The 23531-nt window shown below is 42.7% G+C and overlaps 4 protein-coding genes across 9 annotated transcripts; 1 reads left to right on the forward strand and 3 right to left on the reverse strand.

Annotated features, from left to right (window-relative positions):
- Positions 1-176: 176 nt before the first annotated feature.
- On the reverse strand, positions 177-4510 carry LOC135495156 (uncharacterized). The gene is made up of 6 exons (XM_064783604.1): positions 4384-4510; positions 3806-4029; positions 3510-3637; positions 3161-3298; positions 2894-2981; positions 177-2617 (listed from the first exon to the last, which is right to left on the reverse strand). The coding sequence occupies exons 2-6, from the start codon at positions 3879-3881 to the stop codon at positions 2250-2252; spliced, it is 798 nt and encodes a 265-aa protein (XP_064639674.1). The 5' UTR covers positions 3882-4029; positions 4384-4510; the 3' UTR covers positions 177-2249.
- Positions 4511-4521: 11 nt separating this feature from the next.
- On the forward strand, positions 4522-6631 carry LOC135495157 (trafficking protein particle complex subunit 1-like). Of its 2 annotated transcripts, XM_064783606.1 has the most exons (5): positions 4522-4607; positions 4900-4998; positions 5356-5426; positions 5752-5890; positions 6182-6631. In XM_064783606.1, exons 2-5 carry the CDS (start codon positions 4900-4902, stop codon positions 6308-6310), a joined length of 438 nt encoding a protein of 145 aa, XP_064639676.1. In that variant the 5' UTR covers positions 4522-4607; the 3' UTR covers positions 6311-6631. The 2 variants fall into 2 exon arrangements, with proteins under 2 accessions (XP_064639676.1, XP_064639675.1); XM_064783605.1 differs by lacking the exon at positions 4522-4607 and having other exon boundaries at positions 4614-4998.
- A 367-nt stretch (positions 6632-6998) lies between these two features.
- LOC135495155 (monocarboxylate transporter 13-like) lies at positions 6999-10888 on the reverse strand. Its single transcript, XM_064783603.1, has 3 exons — positions 10373-10888; positions 9909-10052; positions 6999-9289 (listed from the first exon to the last, which is right to left on the reverse strand). Exons 1-3 carry the CDS (start codon positions 10875-10877, stop codon positions 8265-8267), a joined length of 1674 nt encoding a protein of 557 aa, XP_064639673.1. The 5' UTR covers positions 10878-10888; the 3' UTR covers positions 6999-8264.
- Positions 10889-11189: 301 nt separating this feature from the next.
- On the reverse strand, positions 11190-22850 carry LOC135495154 (glutamate receptor 3-like). Of its 5 annotated transcripts, none has more exons than XM_064783599.1 (14): positions 21099-22570; positions 20523-20662; positions 20243-20422; positions 19700-19987; positions 18591-18829; positions 17966-18193; positions 17385-17540; positions 16927-17022; positions 16271-16492; positions 15160-15907; positions 14746-14902; positions 14222-14383; positions 12032-13883; positions 11190-11325 (listed from the first exon to the last, which is right to left on the reverse strand). In XM_064783599.1, the coding sequence occupies exons 2-13, from the start codon at positions 20629-20631 to the stop codon at positions 13835-13837; spliced, it is 2634 nt and encodes an 877-aa protein (XP_064639669.1). In that variant the 5' UTR covers positions 20632-20662; positions 21099-22570; the 3' UTR covers positions 11190-11325; positions 12032-13834. The 5 variants fall into 5 exon arrangements, with proteins under 5 accessions (XP_064639669.1, XP_064639670.1, XP_064639667.1 ...); XM_064783600.1 differs by lacking the exon at positions 21099-22570 and adding an exon at positions 22696-22850 and having other exon boundaries at positions 11250-11345; XM_064783597.1 differs by having other exon boundaries at positions 11250-11345.
- Between the last annotated feature and the right edge of the window lie 681 nt (positions 22851-23531).

A 23531-nucleotide genomic window follows, 5' to 3' on the forward strand; every position in this document is an offset into this window, starting at 1 on the left:
CCTCCAGCATGGCCGGTGATGACATCACATGGACACAAACAATGACAGGCGACACCTTCCCCTACAATGGACTAGCGGCTCAATCTTACACTACAGTGTGCATGTACATGGAACCAGAGTGATTGCTGAGCAAATCAGAAATGTACACAGTTTGTAAGGAATGAACAAGACCAGTGTCAATTTCTGTGTAAACATTTATTAGGCAGTCAGGTAGAAAGTGCTTGGATGGAACAGACAGAGATCAGCACAGAGGTTGGAGTCTAGCTGGATGTGACGGATGTGGAAATGAAATGGCCAGGGCCATTGTGCTCACCTCATGTGGAGGAAAGATGGATGAAGAGCATGGTATTGTGTCATGTAGTGTTAGGTTTGATGTAGGTCTCATTCTAAGACTTCGAGCTGCCTCACCGAGCTGGCCATTCAAACATTTCCTACATTTGCCACAGTCAGCTGGAAACCACTATGAAAGCGGGTAGACATCCGCATTAAACCAATAAGTTACAAAGACAGAAATGTATACATACCTTCCGATGGATATACAGATAATCAATGATAATGTCGTACTTTTAGAAGATATAACTACAAGTATGGAATGTGATACCACAATACTTTATACACCAAAGCAGTGAACATTTTCAACACAAAGAAAGACGATTTACATGTAAAACAAAACCTGCATGCTAACCTAAAAGAGGTTGTAAAAAAACTTATAATAAATATTCAAAGTCTAACTTCTCCACCACAACTGGCCTTCTATTATGCAGTCAGACATTTCAAAAAAAGAGCATTAAAATCAAAATCAAACTGTTTACATTATAGCTGTGCTAAAAAGCAGATAAACAACTTCTGTGAAGTTGTGACGTTGTTGTGACAAATAATTTACAAGCTGTATTTACATCTGAAACAATAAAAGCTAATTGCACAGAGAAAAAGGATTAAAGAAATAAAAAAAGCTGAGTCATAATGAGCAGAACAGTACAAGGTTTAAAAATCTAGCAACAAACAAGATTTCTATTTGGAAAGAAAATCTCAATGTTCATGAACAGCATCTGTTTTTGATGTGTTCAGAGCATCCCACTGCTAACTAGCTAATGTCAACAACATCAACAGTCACTTAATGTCACGCCAAACCAGACTTGATCATACCCTACACCACACACAAATACAACATAGATAAGGCTGATACGTATGATGCTTTCTGCAATGTTCCAACAGAGTCATTACTATTCAAATCTCTCCCCTCATAACATGTGTAAACTTGTCGAATGTGAAAAACGCAGTTTCAAAATATGCCCCAAAAAGAGGCTTCGAATCTAAGTGAATCTTCTTCTTCTCTATAAAAGTGAGCTACATGTATTTTTCTTAATTTCATATATTTCACACATTCGTACTAATCTGCAGTGCACGATACATGTTTGTTTACAAACGCCAGTACCTTCCTTGGAGTTTTTCTTTGCAGTATTTTGAGGGAATTTCAAACAATTTTCCTCACTTACAGCATCATGATTTATGAAACAAAGCAAAACAAAACCACTCTAATATATCACACTCTTAAGCACAAGCTTATACAACATGTGTATATATGGTTATTATCAAAATTATATATCTTCTTGTATTCCTTCATTCATTATAGAAACAATTAACTTGGACATGATTATGTATTTGCCGGAATGGCACAAGGTTTAAAGATTGACATGACTGATTTATGTCAGAATTAGAATATGGAAGGATTCCTGCATTCAAACTGATTCGTCTCAGACATTTCTAATTCACGCCTTGGTCCCAAAAACATGTGAACAGGATCAGTAACTCAAACATTTTAGTTTTACACTAACTCTGGTCGGACCTTCTAACTATACTCTGACAAGGCCAATGACCTCCCTACATGCATTGTCAAATAATCAAGTTCAAACTGAGACACATCCTCCAATATAAATATTACAGCACCTCATGGAAAACAACTTTATTCTATAAAAAACACCCAGAGCAGTGTTGCTAAAAATATCATGCCAAATAGCAGTAGAATTATATGTGAAAGAACATTGTTCAAATCCGCACGTATCAAATTTCCAACAACATTCATATTTGAGAGTGAAGAGGCAGGAATATTACTCTCTCAAATCTAACGCGGCTGAAGCACACTCAGCACACTTTTAGCCACCTACCACAGCACACTTCATCAATTTCTATCAACAGAAATCAGAAGCACCCCATCAGAAAACTTTCAAATTTCCTCACTCCTAAAAACTTCATACATATCCATTACTCATTGTATTCACGTGTGTCCCATTTGATAAATCATTAGATAACTCTAGTGAATGTTCTTGTCCAATCACATCGCGCGTACTCGCTGACGGGACAGACCCACCACTAGAGGGATCCTCTTCATGCTCGGCTTGTTCTCCTGGAATGTTCTCCTCGATCGCACCAAGTGGTGTTGGCCGCATTTCTATTGAGCTTGGCGGTGTCCGGCCCGGCGGTTCCATGTGTTCAACGAGGGCGTTCCGCATTCGTATGTGTTGGCGACGTTTGTACCAGATGATGGAGGGAACAACGATGAATAAGCACAGGATAATAACGATAAAAATCACGAGGGTTGTAAGGCCAGCAGCACCATCTGAAAAGTTCAAAATAGTTTGAAATATAGTTTCAAGTGAGACACCATCAAGATGAATCACAACCAACCAGATTTTTGGTGGTAGGAGACATTGACGCCAACCGACCCGCAACAACATTTCGCAATAGACCATGTTGATGTGCAGTCAATGATGATGTGTGTTGTCATACACTGTACATGGTGCCCTAAATGGAACACAAAAGGGCATGCGAGCTGAAATCCCTTTATATTAGTGCCCCTTCACTTGGTCCTTCTCTACAGCAAAAGACAACTTACTGAGTATACCACATGATGTGGCCTTGGAGATATGGACCGTAGAGTTGAGAAAAAATGGATCCGATACTTCATCTATATCAAAAACAGCCTGGAAAATAAAGATCATCATAATCAACTTTCAGTCACAAGAAGGAGCGATGATTTATGTCAACAGAAAATTCAGTCGTTTTCTTTGTTTTTTGAAGACAATTCATCCAAATTGTCACTAATTTTGAAGAAAAACTTCTGTGACATGTTTTACCATGACTGGCAACACTTGATGCTCACCTTGATATCTACGCTATGTTTCTGTTTCTCTTGATAAAGAAAAACATTGAGCCTGACGTTTCTTCGGAAGCCGTTCACCTCCTGTGATTCATGGTGGTTGCCGAATGTATGAGACCAAGAAATGCGGTGCACATCAGACTGAAAACAGTAAGAGCATATCACTATTATCAGATCAACAATATATAAACTAGAAAAATCATTCGAGTTTTCAAATTGAAAGTTGTGAAAAATCTCCCTAATTTTCAAGATCATCCTCATTTTCATACTGTAAGTTGTTAGGAATGGGAATTTCTGAGGAATCTTCTTCATTCATACAACCAAAGTGTCGTCAAAAGGAAGATGGTCTTACCATAACACTGATGCTAACATCGACAGGGTCATTACAATGGTTGATTGTGGCAGTGATCTGACTCGGGAATCGCCCTCCTATGATTAGGTGGCAGCTGGACAGGTAGTCATGGAATTCACACGGCACAACTGCAAGACCAGAAAATAAATAACATCAGCCATGTCAGAGAGAAATGCAAATTGAACAAAACTACCATTAGGCTTCAGGGGTCTGTGCATCATGTCAGTCCCTGAAGAGTGCTGAAGCCAATAATCAAACTTGCCGCCATTTCTGATACCGATATTATTACAACTTACCTCCTCCGTGTATAGGCTTAACCTTGGGCACAGCCACAGCCAAAACAAGAACTGCCATCATTATGACTGTCTCCATTTTGAGATCATCCAACCAGTATAGGCTGCCTAAACTGGGTGTGATAGATTTTCACATCTTCTTAGATCTGATCATACCAGGCATGCTTCCTATCAACTTTCAGTGTATCTACTGGCCACCAATAGGATTGTATATAACTTTTGAATAACTGAAAGAGAGATTATATCCATTAGTTTGTCCAACATGTGGACATTACGAACAAGTCAGTGATTTCACTGTCCCTAGCCTACCCCATATCATTCAGTCACAGTGCATGACAAGGCCGAGGACAGCAGCAGGGAATTCAGCATTTTGGATTGGGGAGGATGTCAAAAAACTTCACGCCTGCATTAACCTGACCTGAATAGGGTTGACTCACAAAATCTGAGTCACGCCAACCGTTCTTCTGAGCGTGCGAGTTGTTTTAGTTTTGACATATCATTTTTGCTTTCATGATCAACTTTCTAAACAACCACGCATCTTTAACCAGAAGTAAAAGATTTAAAAGGAAGACCATAAGTACCTTAACCAAGCAGATGGTACAATTACTGAACAAGCACACTACATGTGGGAGTAATATTGATTTATTTCACTGCAAAAATTTAAAATTTATGAAGTGTCCACCATCTTTGTTTAGCTCAACCTTGGTCTCAGGTAAGAGTTTTGACCTGGAATGAGGATGGATTTATACTAGCGCCGTCTAGCGGATTTATTTAGAAAAACAGGAAGTAAATAATTGTCAAGAAGGTGAAGAAAAGTCCCATTTATTTTCACTGTTTGTGACGTTTTGTGGCTTGCTACGGCTAAAACAATACTGACGTCACATTCATAGCATATCAAGACAGCTTTTTGAAAGATTAGATTGAAATCGTTGGTGTAAAACCAGTATAATACGACGATACAATTGTTGCAGATTCTCATATTCTGATTTTATAGAAAAATGAAGACATCAGCACCTCTCTCTCTGCTCACTACTGCTGACCCTGATCCTCGTCGTGTCGACCTAAGTTACTTGGTCTTTTTGTTTTCCTTCTTTCAGATGGCTGTCTACAATTTATATATCTTTGATCGAAATGGGACATGTCTTCATTACAATGAATGGAATCGGAAAAAACAGTCCGGACTTGATAAAGAGGAGGTAAAAATACATTTCCTTTAGACTAGTTTATGGTCATGTTTAGATCATCCCTATCCTATCAGAAGGAACGATTGATGCTTTTTTGACAGCTTTCTTACTGATTGGCTTGTTAAATCAAGAGTCCAGATTTTTTTAAACAAAATTTGGCAATTTTTCATTAGGGCTTTCCCTGATACATTCAGGTCATCCAAGAAAGCCTGAGTCTTCCAAAAAGCAAGACACCACAAAATGGGCAAGTCTGTGCACTTTCTAGTATTGAAATTCATACCAGAGCTTCGCTTGATGCTGTAATGGTTGTGTGCAGTGTGGCAGTGATAATGACCATGTTAAAACTGATCAAGTCGTCTCTGATTTCAGGAATTCAAGTTGATGTATGGGATGCTTTTCTCCATCAAATCATTCATCAGCAGAATGTCTCCGACGGATTTGTATCCTTTCAACAGGTGCTTTCACTAACAAGACCAAACACAAAATATCTACATTAAAATGTTATTGAATGTACAGTAGTCATACCTCTCTAGTAGGGAAACTCTCATGACTGACAAGTCCTATCCTTAAGAGGAAGGTGGTTGATGAGAGAGGCCAATTTGAATTGAAACAACAAGTTTGTCCCCAAATCGAGTGTCCTTATTAGAGAGGTGTCCACTTGGGGAGGTTTCACTACATTTCTGATCAGTAGTGTACCAGAGGACACAAAGAAACAAACTAGATAATCGTTATGTAGAGTATATTGACCTTGACCTTGAGATGCAGAAAAGACGGGTTCCTCCACTTCCGCACTAACAAATACAAATTGCATTTCTACGAGACGCCAAGCGGACTGAAATTTGTCATGAATACTGATCTGAGTGTTAGTAATATCCGCAGTGTTCTGCACCAAATCTATAGCACGGTAAGCTTCCCATCAACATTAGTTTACAAAATATTGCCTAGTTACACTTCAAGTCGGGGGGACTGTCCAATGAAATCTTTCAAGTCACTATCTTGCAGTAGCATAGCAAACTCACTAGGTACATGGTTTGCAGAGACAAAGTCACAATCTTGCAAAAGCTACTCACAACATGGTGTGAAGGGACAATGTCACAATCTTGCAAGCGCTGATAAATTGTCAGTGAAGAAATGGACATCGAACTGGTGGAATATAAGTGATAAGCTTTTGGGCTATTCTTTTCTTTCTTTTCAGATTTATGTTGAATATGTCGTCAAGAATCCGATGTGTCCATTAGGAGAGCCCATACAGAGCGAACTTTTCAAAAGCAAATTGGATGACTTTGTACGAGGGTTACCAATCTTTGCCACAAAAGTCTCCTAGTTCTTAGACGAAATGAGAAAGACATGAACTGAAGTTTTCATATTGTGCTGTTCTGTGAAAAAGAAGCTCTGTGCAATTGTTTCTTTCTCATTCGCTTCTTGAAATAGTAAATCTACATGTTGTAATATGGTGTCAATTTGGGTCGGCCTCTGGTTGTCTGACACAAGTGAGCCAATGGGCTAGATAGTATCATATCATGTGAATGTGACATTTGGACTGAAATAATGTCTTGTTGGTGGAATAGTTATGGCATGCTAAGTATGGCTATTCACTTGTGACCATGGAAGACAAGTTTCTAATAAAAGTTTGCTTAAACTTTCACGTGTATCTTGAATCAATGAATATTACTGTCTACCACATTACTATGTTTTGACTTGAAATGTTGACCCCAAGTTCAAGATGTGCCTGGACAAACGAGTGCAGTTGTCTCCTTGCAACGTCCCATGCTCAGGATGTGCCTGGACAAACGAGTGCAGTTGTCTCCTTGCAACGTCACATGCTCAGGATGTGCCTGGACAAACGAGTGCAGTTGTCTCCTTGTAACGTCCCATGCTCAGGATGTGCCTGGACAAACGAGTGCAGTTGTCTCCTTGTAACGTCCCATGCTCAGGATGTGCCTGGACAAACGAGTGCAGTTGTCTCCTTGCAACGTCACATGCTCAGGATGTGCCTGGACAAACGAGTGCAGTTGTCTCCTTATAACGTCCCATGCTCAGGATGTGCCTGGACAAACGAGTGCAGTTGTCTCCTTGTAACGTCCCATGCTCAGGATGTGCCTGGACAAACGAGTGCAGTTGTCTCCTTGTAACGTCCCATGCTCAGGATGTGCCTGGACAAACGAGTGCAGTTGTCTCCTTGTAACGTCCCATGCTCAGGATGTGCCTGGACAAACGAGTGCAGTTGTCTCCTTGTAACGTCCCATGCTCAGGATGTGCCTGGACAAACGAGTGCAGTTGTCTCCTTGTAACGTCCCATGCTTAGGATGTGCCTGGACAAACGAGTGCAGTTGTCTCCTTGTAACGTCCCATGCTCAGGATGTGCCTGGACAAACGAGTGCAGTAAGTTGTCTCCTTGTAACATGCTCAGGATGTGTCTTGTCTCCTTGTAATGTCCCAACTCTATAGAGTGTGGCTCGACAAACAAGTGTACTAGTCGCATGTGGTAAGGCTCCACGGTAGCGATAGAGAATTCATAAATGACGCGGTCGGGGGATGGTCAGATCATCCGGACGGTGCAGCGTTGCTGTACACTCCGGACGCAGTGGACCGGCCCGTCGTCGACGATCAGGATGACGAAATGGACTGCATAGGAGTCTACGTTGTTGATGCTGCTGCTGGCGCTGGCGCTGCACACGCGATGGACGAAAGACAACTTGATAAAGAGAGCACACCAATCTCCTCCTTGGTCTTTTGCCCCGAAAACCCCTCAACCTGTGAATTTCGGCCCGTTGTCTCGTGAGTTTCGGCATGTGGTCTCACCGATTATTCATTTAACTGATTAAAGTTATAGTTTAGACAGGTTGATTCCAGAAGAAGAAGACCACCAAGTTAATATACATGTAAATTCCCAGAGAATAACACCTCCAATAGGCTTGACATCCATCCTCTCTCTGTCTCTGGTTACCTCGGATACACAGGCACCCACTAGCTTCCGTCATAGCATCCTGTTTTTGATATACTCCACCCGTCGATATTTTGTATGACAAAGGAGTAAAAAAGTAAGATACAAACATGTGTCTGCAGGTTAGAGATTATCGATGATAATTATATTAATCACCAGATTCTATGAGGGAAACAATTGCCCATGTATAGTCCGGGTGAAAGGTCTTCGTCTACTCTGGTCCATGCACCCATCATCATTGTTGGTAAGGGGATGTATAAGACTGAAAGTGAAACTACTTCAGACAGGGACACGAATTCGCGAGGGACATTTATTATCCTGGTCATAGTTCGTGTCATGTTGGCTCTGCCTCCATCATCGCTTCTGCGCCCTCAGTCCGGGCCTCAGCCCTGTCGTCTGACTCTCCCAAGTATTGACTTCCAAATACATGTATCACACTATTCCCAAATACCTTCGATATAGCTTTCTCAATGTGAACTTCCTTCGCACTGCATGATGGTCTGCAGTGACTGATCGTCGGCACCACGAGGGCCAAGCAGCCGAGGAAAATAAAGCTGCCCCCGAGGTAAAATGAGTTGCCATAGTTCCGAGTGGCGTCGTACAGGACTCCAGCGAGGGGGGCGCCGCCCATGAAGCCAACGCATTGCCCGCCTATGACGTAGGCCAATGCAGTGTTGATTTCGTTTAGTGGAACAAAATGCAACGTCACAATTTGCATTAGGGAGACATTTGGAGCCCAGAAGAATCCAAATGCCAAGGCCCAGATAATAATGTGAGTCAACGCGGTTAAAAACGGCAGAATGATTGACATGACCCCTGTCAAAGTCATGCAGACGAGAAACGAGACCATGGTGTCCACGTGTTTGGAGTAGCCAATCAGTGACCAGAATAGTCTTCCAATTAGGTTTGTCAGGCCGATCATGGCGACAGGAGAGTTGCTCTGCTCCCTCGTCGCATTGGTGAGCTCTTCAGTTATGCCGGCAATGTGAATAAAGACAACTGACGTCCCAGCCGAAACTAACATAGTATGCAAAACATACAAAATAAAGCCATATTGCCTGATAGAAGTACTACACAGGCGGTTCAGTCCATCACTTTCATGTTTCCCTCTGATAAAGTTGCCTGGATTCCGCAAGATGGCGCCAAAAACACAAAAGTTCAACGAGCCACCCCCAGAAATCAGCACGGCGCCCCTCCAACCGAATTGTGTGATGTTAAAGCTTATCAGATACGGGAATACAAACGATCCGAAACCAGCGCCGGCTGTGACTAGTCCTACTGCAACCACTCGACTTCTGCCTTTGAAGTAATACGAGACGTTTGTGCTCATCGGTGTAAACGATAGTCCAATTCCACCCCCTGAAATGGTAATCAAATTTGTGAGCTATATATATATACTTTGCTCGACGCTCCTGAGAGACACACCTAAAAGGTTCGTGATTTGGCCAACTCTGATCTATCCCTCCCAGGAGGAGGCGTCTACTGGGACGATAAGACCTGACAATCGGGACGTTGGGACGATGCCTGCTAAGAATGGTACTACATCTTATTCATTAATGGTATTGTCACGTCCGTTTTGGCACTATCCAAGCATGAAGCGAAGGATTCTCTTTCTCCGTCAAATAGATTTCCATTACACGATGTGTTCACAGGCGCGTGGAGATAACCTACCATATTTAAACAATCAATAATTATCGACCGATCAGCCCCCTTTAAATAAACTAGACAAAACACGCAAATCCTTGACATGAAATAGTGATACGTGTATCATTTTTCAGGTTTAATTCGAGGCTAATCGATCGCTCTGATTCTGGTATCTACTCGCACACGTGATATGCTCAATAATCGTGGCGTGGTGGTTCCAAAATGGCGGCCTGTGTTGGCAGTGACAGAAGTAGGTCACAAAAATAAATCGAGTTCTGGAATTGGGGTGGAGTACGGGCAGAACAGCAGAACCTGATTGGAATCAGTTAGTTACCTCCGGCGATCCCAAAAGTCAGGAAAAGAACGTAAACATTGGGCACAAAGGCAGACGATATGAGACCCGCAGACGTCACCAATCCACTCAAAATAACAGTCTTTCTGTAGCCCAGCTTCTCCGTGAGTAAACTGGATATCAGACCTGAAAAGAGATTAAAAGGAAACCAATCACGTAACACTTGGAAAAAAGGCAAGTTTTGAACGGCCCGCTCAAAATTCTTAGTTTCATTGATAAATCGTACATAGGCAGTTTCAATTACCTGGTTTGGTGATTAAAGGCTCCAGAACCTTTATTTCTGAGATAGTGATTACCGTATTAAGGCCACATAACAAAGAATCGTCACTTCAATGTTTCGAACAAAAAGCTAGTTGATTGATTGGTGCAAAGAGCTGTCAGACAGTTTCATGAACATTTTCTCCAAAGGATATTCTTTCGGTTGAATCCGAGCACCATATACTCACTGACACCGCAGGTCAGGCCAACATGGAGGGAAGCGACCCAGGACGCCGTCATGCTATCCGCGCCGAATTCATCTATCCAGGGTTGGCAGTAGAGTCCGCAAGTCATGGTGATCCCAGCCATGATGCTCATATACATGGAACTCACAAAAACGACCAAGTAACGGTACTGGAAAATATCAGCTGCTTTGCAGACAAATTTGTTTTTCGCTTTCTCAGAATCACTTGGTTTGGCGTTAATCTTAGAATTCCCCGACCCGTTCTCGTACCGATCTTTTCCATCTGGGTTGAGCACTTTGAAAAAGTGACCAGCGTTACCACTTTCGACAAAGCTGCTTCTAGAACCGCCGATTAAGTCAGATAAATTCAGAATGTGCCCGGACTTCTCAGCAACAGTTCCTTTGATCGAGGTGGCATGGGCCGTTGGGGGGAAAACACGGCTGTCATTCCGAAGACATATTTTTTCGTCCGAGTCGTCAGCGCCGTTTCCGCGAGTGCCGGAGGCCATTTTGATTTCAACTGACGATGTTTTTTCCTCTTTGTCTACATTTTGTCCCTTTTGATGTTTTATCCTTTTTGGACGGCTATGCTTTGGAGTCCATTCTTCTAGTTGGGGGCGAAATTACTGACACAGTCTTCAACCTGCAGCTCGCCGGCTGTAGCCCATATACAGTCGTGACCGGTGTCTCTTCCCGGTCCCGGATCCCTTTCGAAAGATTGACCAATCCAAAACTGATTTTCACTAACTTGAAGGAATTTGGTCGATCCTGAACAGGCCTACACTTCGACAATCATCAGTCTTAATCCCACTTCGTCAAGGGCAGATGCCACAACGGCCGTCACAACTCCGCATTTTGAGCTTGGTGATGGTCCTCCGTCTGCTTGTTCTTACTCGGCCAAGATCTCCCAGGTTGTTTCTTCGGAGATGACACACTTCCCTTTGACGTCTTGTTTCGCTGAAAATTACCAGACGTACCTGTCGTAAATAGGAGGAACAGACTAATGATCATAACAGCATTTGACAAATCATTGTTCTACCCCCCCCCCCCCCAAACATGGCTGACCGCGAAAACACTCTTGCTGTGCCATTTTGGATTTCGCATGCACCTACTTTTGAAATTCGAAGAAAAAGTCAGCGAAAAGGAAGGTTTTCAGACCGTCAATAACCATGATCTTCCACGTTATAAAAATATCGTCAAAATCATGCATATATTTCAAATCATTTTATAATATGTATTAATACCTTTTACGTAATGTTTTTAAGTAATGTATCTATAGGCCTATTTATTTTTATCTCTGTTATGTCAGGCGCCGCGATATACATGAGCGGCACCATACAACCGCAGACATAGTAAAATGAATTACATGTATATACATGACAGCTGTTTGAATATCAAATCGTTTTTGCATCTGCCAACCATGACGAATTATATACTGTATATACTAGTACTCTAGTTTCGCACGCCTAACGTCTGCTGTAGTAAGCCAGTGTATGTGTACATTTTGGTAGGCCTATACGACGGGGTATCTTCAGGCCTTTTGATTGATCAGCAGCGTCAATGGCAATATAAAAGGCCTAAAAATTACCTCATGACGGGCCTAGAAATGTGCACTATGTCAAGAAGGAGTGAGAAACTAGAGTATTTGCAGCAACACACATACCTTTTTGAATCCAAATATGTTGTTGAGGGACTCGGAATCGGAATTAATGGAATGCGGGCGTGTAATTGCCAGGGAAAGCCCGCTACTTGCTACAATAAATGGCTCTGCAAGCGGCATGTTCCCATGCAGACCTTGTAAGTTCATGAATATCCCTATGTCCATCGACTGAACACTCCAATCTTCCAATAATCGTTGGTTCGTTACCCGTAACGATCACATCGGTTGTGACCTTCAACGGCACCTCACTTTACTTTTCCACCTTCGTCACGGCCATGCGTTCCAATAATCGTTGGTTCGTTACCCGTTACGATCGCATCGGTTGTGACCTTCGTCGCGGCCATGCGTTCAAGTTGTAACGTGACATTCTTGAGAAAGTGTGTCAACCACCCCTTGCATCATGTTCATGTATTCGGATCACAGTTTCTAATAAAACATTTTCATGCTCGATCAGTGATATATGACGTGTACAATGTATATCAATGAATACTCTCGTTAACCATTGGCCGTACTTTCCAATAGTATACGTACACAGACCACTTGGATTCGCAGTGACTGAGAAAGTGATTGATGCAGTTCTTCACCAACCTGACAGTAAAGTCCTCACCTGGGCTCAGAAGCTGGTCACGTGCTATATTTATCACCAGCTAATTAAATTGTTTGTCTTCGTCACATTCCTGGCTATGGTGTTTCCCGAGGTCGCGGATAGCTTATAAGACATCTTGCTCGGTTCGGAGATTTTTCAGCAAGGTTTAAGACATCTTGCTAAGGATTGATTGAAATGCCTCATTCTGATTCCATATTTTATTGATTCAACTAGTCTTTTAAGTGAGAGATTGCAAGTCTCGGTATTGTCACTGCCTTTGGGATGACAATGAACGACCTTTCCAACCAACCTGAGGGAGAGCCTCAAGGTATGACTCGATCTTTGACTGAGCTTGGCCACAAAATGGCGCAGATAGACCGTTGTTTTTTACTGCCATAGATGGAATTTTTGAGCAATGACTGAGATTATGTGACTTGAGTAAGATACATTTTTGCTGAATCATCCAATATATTCAAGAAGATAAAAAAAGGATTCCAACGAGAATGTAAAGATCTACAGGAGAGAGATTTCCAGCGAGTTTTGAAAAGCCTTGCTTAAGATTTTATTCCAAATTGAATGCGTCATTCTTGTTCTAATATTTTAAAGGTTCAACAAGCCTAGGATCATCTCTGAATCATTGAGATCCCCATTCCGTAGGAAAAGAGAACCGATCAAAGATCGTCCCGAAAACACTTGCCTTGATCAGGATACGCTAAAAAACCACCGATGAGGAAAATCACTTCATCATCATCATTGTGGAAGTTTTATAAACCTTTTTGGTCATCAACTTATAAGGTTTGTGAAACATCAGTGCAATACAGTCTATTACCCATCTCTTTGCATTCGACACAGTAAGTTCTCTAAGATATCCTCATTCCTTGTCTAGTTTTATACTTAGAGTCATTATCCAACTAGACGAACACAGAAATAATAATTATCGTCACACTGCCCTCAAAAACGATAATTGATGTCCCCATCATAATACATAAAATATGCAAATTGTAACACAACTAGTCAAAAGAGTTCGGTGGTTATAAACACTATTCATAGATCACAAGGTCACGAAGTAAGTTAACCACATAACTGTCATTGTCAGTACATGTATATCGTATAAATCGTCAATCCTGATCACCCTCGAATATATCAAATTGTTCCTTCGTTATTCCGTTCCATGATTTGGAACTTTGACTGATAACTGTACAAGTCTGTCTCTTTTCTTTCTAAGCTGAGGTGCGTCGGTCCAGGATCAATCTGACAACGGCAAAGAAACTGAAAAGAGGAGATAGCATTAAAGACTCTTTACTTTACACAGTGGAGAAGGCTAGTCGCTTAACGATTAAAGACGGACCAAAGAAGTTAGTTTAACAGTGCACGTATAGGGGCCCTCTCACTAGCCACTTATGACCGAGCATCTCATTTAACGTGTGCGAGGGAAGGAGCATACGACTGACCCTGGTATTCGAGGATGATTTACCTGAATATTGCCGTCTGATTTTGATGACCAGGATCACCCGGCATGCACCGCGCTAAGTTCAATGAAATCCTGGAGATGCAGTAACCGAGGCTGGGTTTTGCTACCACACAATCTTTGGATTAATATTTCTTACCTCAGATGACCATATTTGATTTTGATGACCAGGATCACCCCGGAGACTAGAATGGCCCCAGCGAGCACCGCGTAAAGTCCGATGAAACTGTCGAAGTCTAAACTAATGGAATCATCATCGTCATCTTCCCCCTGGCTGCATTTGCTGGCGTACGTCAGCCATCTGAAATTCATTTCATCTTGGGTCGAATCCATACAGGCCTGCACCATGTGCACTGATGCATGTTATAGCATACATATAAAAACCGTGAGTTGCTACTTCTATGTTACTGAAGGAATCATCATGATTCGGCTCTTCATAGGTCAATCAGTCATCGTCTGATTGGGTTAGACCATAAGTACATTAACCATAAATATATAACTCCTTACGCCTGCTACTGTAGTTCCTGAAATTCTCAATAGGGGAGATATTCTTGTGTAGGGAACGGACAGTGACGTAACTTCTGATTGACCAATGAAAAGCTAGCAATTTTCCTGTGTTTACCTGTACTTTGTAGGTAACGCGGGACAATGGTTAACACTTACTTATTAAATATGCTTCGTATATGTCCCGCTTCTCTTAATTCCATCATGGCCGCATTGAACTCTTCCAGGAGAGCCCAATCCGATCTCATTGGAAATGCCAGCTCGGTCATATCCAGCCGCTCTTGGCTCACGTGGAGGGTACAGTTCTCATCCATGCCTGGAGTAGATAAGGCGGCAATAGATACTGGCTCGAACCCTTTCTTACTGGTCCATGATATGACCTCTCTCGTCGGATCGGACAAAAAATATCACCCAACGATTTTCAAACTAGAAAGTAATCGACATCTTCTGACAGATCTTTCAAATATGTCATTCGAAGGAATTGATATCATAGCATGTTCGGGAGGAAAACGAAGACCTTTCACGGACAAAGTTTGGCGACAACGTAATGAAAGAGACTTGAAGAAAACTTACCCTCGTAGTAAGACAATAAAAGATGCGTCGCAATGAAGACAAAGTTCGTATTCTCTTTGATCATGGCCAACCCATGTTTATAGGAGGCAGCATAGGTCTTCCGTCTGCGCAACTCCCTGTTCATCTCCTGATACTCCCAAATCGGACTGTCAACAAAGAATTTCTCAATACTCGTACTTTTCATCCAACCAAAGTCATATCCTTCCTTGAGGAGTTCCTTTATAGTTAAATGCGGATGAAAAAATATGCTCTCGGTGAGAAAACTTGCTAAGTTTCCTGTATAGCAGGCGACGACTATAAGAGCAAAGAACCAGTAAAACACTGAGTATATCCTTATTGGGTATGAGTATGCTGCGAATGGCGTCCCAAGCTGCGCCAGAGTTAGGTAACTGTACCAGAAACTTTCCTTCAAATTGTATCTCTCGTCACGTGCGAATCTGTCGTCTGTGTAATTCGGTGCGTCCTCGTCTACAGGCTCCTGTTTCTTCTTCTTCTTCAACGGTAAATTGTCCTTGAATGGGTCCCATCTATGGAAGGTGTAAATCAGTAGGGACGAGAATAACCAAGCTGCCACTATCCCTCCCCAGATTCGCATCTCGAACGGACGCAGGAACTGGAAGTAGACGTTCTTCAACTCCTGTTTGTGGACGATGAAGGTTATACCAGTGAAGGCGAACCCGGGAGAGAACTGGAATTCCGTCATCCGTTCTTTTGTTTTGGAGATCATCCCCACTGCTAGAGTGGCTCGCTGCAAACATAAGTTGTATTTCTTTGAAATCAACCTATAACTTGCCGTGGAGACTCTTTCATTGAGCCCTCAGGACTTTAACACTTCCCTCAACACTGACAGACTTACGACGATCTATCGTCCATGCGCAGAGCACTGCCAACTTCACTGAGCACTAGTAAGAGCACTGCCAACAAACACCTTCACAGAATAGGCTTACGAGAATCTGCTTGATGTGAATGTATAGCTGGAGACCAGCCACAAAGCTCCGTGGCTTTTTAGTGGAACACTCTTGGACAGCCGACTTTGTTACCGAAAACGGAACGACTGTCAAGTGTGCATCTCAAAACTTCCGAACACAGAAGAAGAGGAGGGAGTACTTACATTATCTTTGATTTCTCTAAAGGCGCCATCCCAGGTCCCATTGGGGTGCCTTACCCCATACTTGTGGTCAGGCACTTCGTAGATCTCGTAGTCAAAGCGCTTGCCCTGCCTGAGGAGTATGATGGCCACCTCTTGCAGGATGTCCACGAGGATGCCCTCGTAGCGTTCATTGCCTTTCAGTCTGGAGAGGCGATCCTTCTTGGTATTCACAAACGGGTGTTCCTGGAGGGAAAGCGTGTTTTCTTCGTTAACTCATTCATGACAGCAGGTTCTGGGACACAAATCCCTGACTAATTTGAAGATGTCCAAACCAACTGACATTACCAACCGTTTGAAAGCCATCAGTCTTCGCTTTTGATAGAATGACCCCCATGTATAATTCGAAGATGGGGTTCTGAAACGTTTCCTTCTGAACATTTCGATGAGGCCATAGTTGCCTCCTTGTTTTCTCCTTCTGACAAACAAGAGCGAACTGCTGAAGAAATTTAGGATGGCTGCCGTTAGTCAAGATGGCTGACTTTATTCTAGATGGCCGCCTTTATTCATGATAGCTAATACTTCAATGGACAAAATATTGCCCGCCACCTTGACAAACTTTAGCCAAAGACGGAGTAGACATTTCTCTCCCCATTTCCTTTCTTCCTTCTTCAACTTACCAACACGGCGACGACCTTTGTTGCCTCGGTGATGTGAGTGCCGATGTGACGATATTGCCCGGGGTTATCCCTGCCCTGACTGACCCAAGTACCTTGCTGGAACGCAAAGGAAGGCGACATTAGTAAAGTGGAATGCGGAGACCTAACGTTATCAACGACGTTTGTACCTACACATCATGATAGTGAATCAGAGTTGATTTGATCAACAATCCTGCCTTGCATCACAAGAGTATCTTCAGTTAGTGCATTTGTTCAAATATCGTGTACGGTGACAAAACATGGCTTATTTCTTGCGTGAAGCCTTTACTATTCCAGCACACACTTTTGGAATACCTGTCTTCTTGAAATGTCAACCATGAGCTTTCTCTACTTGATCGATAAGGTCAAAAGGATATGTGTTGCTGTGAGAGTAGATAAGGACGAGACTTCTCCTCCAACTGGCTGAGAACATCACTCACCGGTCGAGAGCAAACCAGGCTCTCGCACATGTTTCGGACCGTCACTAAGTACCCTGTCCTGTAGTTATTCTCATCAAACTCCATCTTCCCTCCGATCATAACGTCCGTGATATTAACTTGTCCCATGGCGTTCCCGATTGTTGCGCTTGTCAGATTCTGAAATTCGGATATGAACAAGTGTTTGGACAAGTGTTTCAAAAACCGCCGATTACTAATCAAAACACCATTCCCATCTTTGGTATGGTATATCACATCAGGACCAAAGAGTGACCCGTCAAGAGGCTTGCATTTTAGGTACAGAAGTCGGATCCGTCCACTAGTATCTAAGAGAAGACTAAGAAATGACACATTCTCCCGCGCTTTCCTAGGCTTTTCCAAGAAAATTACGGATTTTCCGTGTTCTTCCTTAACGGGAAACCATCTTAAACTTTATGAGCTGGACTTCCACTACACAGGGTAAAGGAACACGTACGGATGCCTGCCAAAGTTTGACTACCAAGGCTTTGCATGACATCTCTACACCGTCGGTGGGGTCTACACAATCGGTGGGTGCTTAAGGTAGTAATGAACTTGTTACTCACGTCTTGATTGTCCAATGATTCCAGGGCCACCGTCAACGCCTTCAAGGTATCCTCAGCGGCAAGCCGGTTGACCCCACGACCAAATTTGGCCCGGGAATAACTGGCTGCCCTCACAGCAGAGTAGTCGAAGCCAAGGTCGGAGAAGCGCTCCCAACTTGATGTGTAAAGCATGTTGGCGATGAACCACTTCAGGTTGCTTCGGTCTAAGTCCACTTGTTTGTCGCCGAACTACATGCAAAGGGAATGTGACAGCAGGTTAGTCTGACGTATCATTCAACCAATCACTTTCTTTAAGAAAGGAAAATTGTTTCAGAAGTGACCCTTTGGCTGGATAAACTTCCAGTGAGGAGAAAATCACAAGTTGTGATATGTCGCCTATACAAGATGATGATCACGATGAAGAAACCAAGCCCTTGTCGATCTGGTCGATCCCTTGTTCAGAGGTCACCATGACATCATCCAGTCTCACTTTTGTTTGGTGTGTAGAGTGGTTCTACTGTGATTTCACCTTGTTCCTTTGGCAAGACAATTGCATCAATCTAAAGGTTAGAGAGCCTACTTGGGGACGATATTGATGGGATGTGGTCCCGCTGCACGTCTCGGTATGAAACCATTCTTTTCTTACCAGTTTCATAATGGGGGTCAAATCCTCCAAATCAAAACAACCAATCACAAGGTCTGCTTCCCGATTCTCTATGACGTCACTAATAAGCCAGGCCTCCTGCATGACGGGATTGACTAGGCCCTGAATGTTACTTCTCTCCTGTTTGAGGGGTTCTCTTGGGTCGTATCTCATGAAGTAGGATAACCCAACGTAGTCGAACAAGGCACCCTCGCTGAGCATGGAATGTAGATTCTGGGCAGCTAGAAACGAGCGCAGAAGGATAGTGATAAAGAAAGTGCAACCCTTTTTCTCGGGCAATATGAATTGTTCTGTCCCACGGTTTTCACCCTTCGGGCTATATCACAAGCCTCGGACGAGAAAAATCCACAGCAATTTTGGTCACTTGTGTGGGCAAATTCATACACCTCACGTGGCAACCGAAGGATGAAACGAAAATGTTGCTACGATGAGGGGTGAACGTGAATCACGGAAAACTTGACTCAAACAATCACGATCCGACTGAAGAAGAAGAGTCGAATCAAGCTTAGAAATGCTCTTTCAAGGCTGTTATGAAATAAAAGCGTTGCTTTTGACAACATGGTTTATATAAGTTTCCATTAAGTTGCAATCTTAGTTCGCGTGTGGTTTCTGTATCGTTCTAGCGTTACCTCCTCTTATTGGGTTGTTTGGTTTATTGGGTTAATGTAGTTATCTGGTTGGTGGTTTGTAAACTGGAAAACTGCAAGTTGTCCGTCGAGGTGTTGAAGTATTCATACACTAAACAAACCAGGGCTAGGCAGCTCTTTGATCGCACATATCTTGGTAGGTGGATGGTTAGCCTTAGTTTATATCATGCTGGATATTGATATGACAAGGCTAATGGACTTGTACCAACATTCAACAAAACTTTCTGAACTATATATACAGGGTCATATATCACGTACACAGCTCTCAGGTACGTAACTCGTCGCTGGCTACTAATTAAGGTCAATGCCTTGATGTGGGCCAAGTTTGCTGTAAATGTGATAAAGGGCCTTTCTTAAGGTGTACAACGTCACAACTCTCTGATGATCATATCAGCATTATGGAGAAGTACGTCATGGCGTTTTGTTCAATACGTCATCACTTACCGTATATAATATTCTCGGACGTCCCGCCATAAACTATATGAATGCGTGTCACCTTCTCCTCCAGACGAATGTGGGATATATAGTCTTTCATTAATTTCAGGAAATCGGACCAAAGCGGCCAAATGGGAAATAAGAATCTCGTGTCACGTGATCCAGTGACCCTGTCCTCAAAACTGAGATCGACCGGAGAGGTAATCAAGTACAACTTTTTCTCGGCTAACGCGAGATTTTCGACGATGCGAGAAAATGGACCCATGAGAATATCAAACTGTCGAATGGAATGCAGTTCTAAAAAGATTAAATCATGATATATTACTGATTACAGCACGATAGAAATCAATGATAAAAAACAACGAATTCAGCTTTTATCATATTATCATTATCATCATGACAAACGATCAAAGCATCAATCAGTTGATCCCTACAACTTCTGATTCTGAATATAAATTAGGACACTCTAAGGTTGCGGAATCTTCATTATGGTACCATTATCAGTGATCTTCCGTTGCTCATACAGAAAACTGGACGTCAAGTGTTACGTACCCGGCTCACTAAATACAAATGAAATGTTGGCCAGTAGGATGTGACGTAATGTTGTCTTAAGGATGTAGCAGGCGCCCCCTTTAGCCTCGATGGGAACCGTCTCAGATCTCTCAAAGCGCCTCTGAGGGAAGTTTGCAGGCCAGTCCTCGGCTGTGTAGACATCATCATAGTAAACGACAGCTGAAAGAAAAAAAAAGAATATTCTGTCCTTTTCCTGCAACTCTGGTGGGTTGGCGTCCAATACGGTCGGTGCCGGGTATCTAACAGGGTCAAAACTTACCAATGTTTATAGTTCTCGTTCTGTTGCACGTTGCGCCATCTGTCGACGAGATCACAGCGAGACTGACGACGATTGCAAGCCATAGCCACGAAAACTCCATCGCACCCATTTATGTAGGCACCAACATCGTTAGGCGAACGCTGAAAAGAGAGAAAAGTGATTAATGGATCACATATCGAGAGGCGGAGCATATTGAAAACAACTGGTTATACCAGGATGGGTCGGAGGCAGGACGACAGCCCAATTCGTTACATTCATCGAACTCAGAATATTGCTCGTACGCAGGAAGAAAGAGCAGTGGGATGAAATCTCCACAAAACGTATTTTCCCGCATTACATCCGGAACCTCGCCTCGGGAACATAGGAGCCAACAATCATATTACAGATTACGTTTACCATAAATTAAAAACTTAGCACCAAGAAAGCTCCTTTAGCCTCTATGCAGTCCATTTCGTTATCCTTATCGTCTTTCATCGATGTAACGGGCGACAGGACGATGCTGGTCTACTGCATCCGGAGAGTACTTCGATGGTGTTATAGAGTCAGATTACACCTTTGATGAGAACCATGACCTACCTGGTACTCCTTGTCGATTTCCTCAGAACAATCTGGACCGCATGAGCTGCAGCCTCAGCAGAGCTTCAGCATGATCTGGATGGTTCCATCCATTGCTCTAGAGGCTTGTGAGCCAACGTGAACGAAATTCACATATTTGTATAAATCAGGTCAACAACTTTTTGGATGAGTTAATGGAATCATCATCCAAAATCAACACGGCTAATAAGACAGACACATGAATGTGGTTCTGATATTTCGCGCATAAAGTACAATTATCCGGAATCATGGCTGTAGGATTAGATAATGGCACCATAAATCTGTACTATCCAGGTCAAGCTATATTCTGTATTGGCAGAGCGGTTGTATTTTGTTGGTTCACTCAGTTGGACGCATGCTGACCACCACTCACGGTGAACAAGTGTGTGACAGGAATAACTTGCTATACAGACAGGAAGAGTACCGGTAGGCCAATGTTTAGAGTGAACAAGTGCAGATCTTGATGCCGCCGGTGTTATGGAAATTCCTTGCAGAACAAAGAATGACTCGTCGCCTTCGGTGTCATAGTCTGGTACACTTGCACAACGTACTGATGTAGGCCTTCTTGCCACCTCAATGCGTTGACATAAACCAATATTGGTTTCCACCACTTGTCAATTAGAGAAAATCATATTGACACAATATCGTGACCTATACATTTTGAAAACCACATAGATAATTAGGAGGCCCAGAAACTCTTCGTATCCTTTACTTATTCATGAGGCGGCAAACCTGAGCACCTGTCTAAAAAGAGTTCTTCCTTTTCTATAGGTTTTATTTAACCTTGGATTAAGTTATTCCAGGTCATTCATAATTCATTTTCTTTGGTTTGGCTATGGGCAGCAATGTCGGTATAGCCTACACTGCTGCTATCCACTCTCTGTACCAGCCATAGGCCTGAAGATTGGGCCAGGGTAGGCCTATAGTTTGTTTGCAGTATCAATGTTACCACCGATAAACATGAATGATGTTCAACATTCACCTGCAGGCCTACAGGAGCATACCTGTCGGGATGTTATCAATGACTTCACTGAAAAAAAGATGCCGCGTTTTCTTTTAAAAGTTTTGGCTAAGACGGGGGAATTCCAAACTAGCTAATCAAATTATTATATTGTTTACAAAAGACTAAAGCTGTGTATTAACGATAGGCTTACATAAATGCCGTAATTTACAGCAGTTTTGATGCTTTAAACTAAGGACTGATAGACGAGACGGAACATTTGGTTAAGCTCATCGAAAGACACAGGCACATCGTGAAGATCAAAAGCCATCCCTACTGACACACTCATCAAAGAGCTAACACATGTATTACATACATATTACATATTATTTGATTAGGTTTTTGTCATAGGGCTGGCGTTTTACTCCAGCTAAAGTACCATGACTGTATCGATATAGTTAACTTGAGAGGCGATCTGCGAGCCACTATGTTCAAAACCACCTCACAACACTTGCCAAATCGTTATTTTAGTGATCAGCATCTAATTTAGTCAGCAAAAAACTCCAACCGCAAAATTATAAACGAACCCACTGTTTCGAAAAGTAAAATGGACTGTTCAAAGCCGAATAACTTACTTACCCAAACGAACTGAGATAGAAAGCATTTCTGAAGTTGCTGCTACTATCCATATTGGCAGAAGTTGGAGAAGTTACTACGGAGCATGAAACAGGTAATCCGACAAGGATGGGGAAGTCACAACACCGCACGGTAGGCCTACTCGCTGTAAACTCCCGAGGCAGTTGGGACAGAGACAAGGCCGCTGCACATCGTCCGGAGTTTAACAGCGCTGGGCACTCAGGTTTGCCAATTGTCTTTTATCAAGATATACCGTATCTCCACACTCTAAAACCGAGTTAGATGGGCAATTGAATTATGCTGTGTCGAGTGTTTTGTTCTCAATCAACCTCATAATCAAGGTAACGGTTTGTAAGGAGATCTTGGAAACCATCAAAATATAAGCACTGCTGGGGAGTGCAACTAAACTTATGTTACACTTCTAATGACTGTCTATCAGGGGACTCGGTTATCTATTACACCAGTGACATCGTCGATCCGAGCAGTCCAATCCCCATCTTTATGACAGGCTGCCTTATAGTTTTTTGAATGGGTTGTGCGATATCGGAGCCTTGGTGAGCATTTTTTTCGTTTTTTCTCCCGCTACACTTCGTTTGAAAGAAAAGTCTTTGGTTGTATTATCTGTCCAACATGAGCCCGCATAACACCTTGGCCTATAATGTTGTCAAGTTAAAGCGTTCGGCCGAGTTAGCCTAGACTCTATGCAGGACATTTCATCATCCAGATCGTCCTTTGTACCGGGTGACAGGCGAGACGGGCCACTGCGTCCGGAGTGTAAGCTGGCCCTGCACCCGGGGTCCATGCTGACATGTAAAGCTGGTCCTTGATGCAGGTTCTGG

Source organism: Lineus longissimus, chromosome 10 (assembly GCF_910592395.1).
Source record: "Lineus longissimus chromosome 10, tnLinLong1.2, whole genome shotgun sequence".
Classification (NCBI taxonomy): domain Eukaryota; kingdom Metazoa; phylum Nemertea; class Pilidiophora; order Heteronemertea; family Lineidae; genus Lineus; species Lineus longissimus.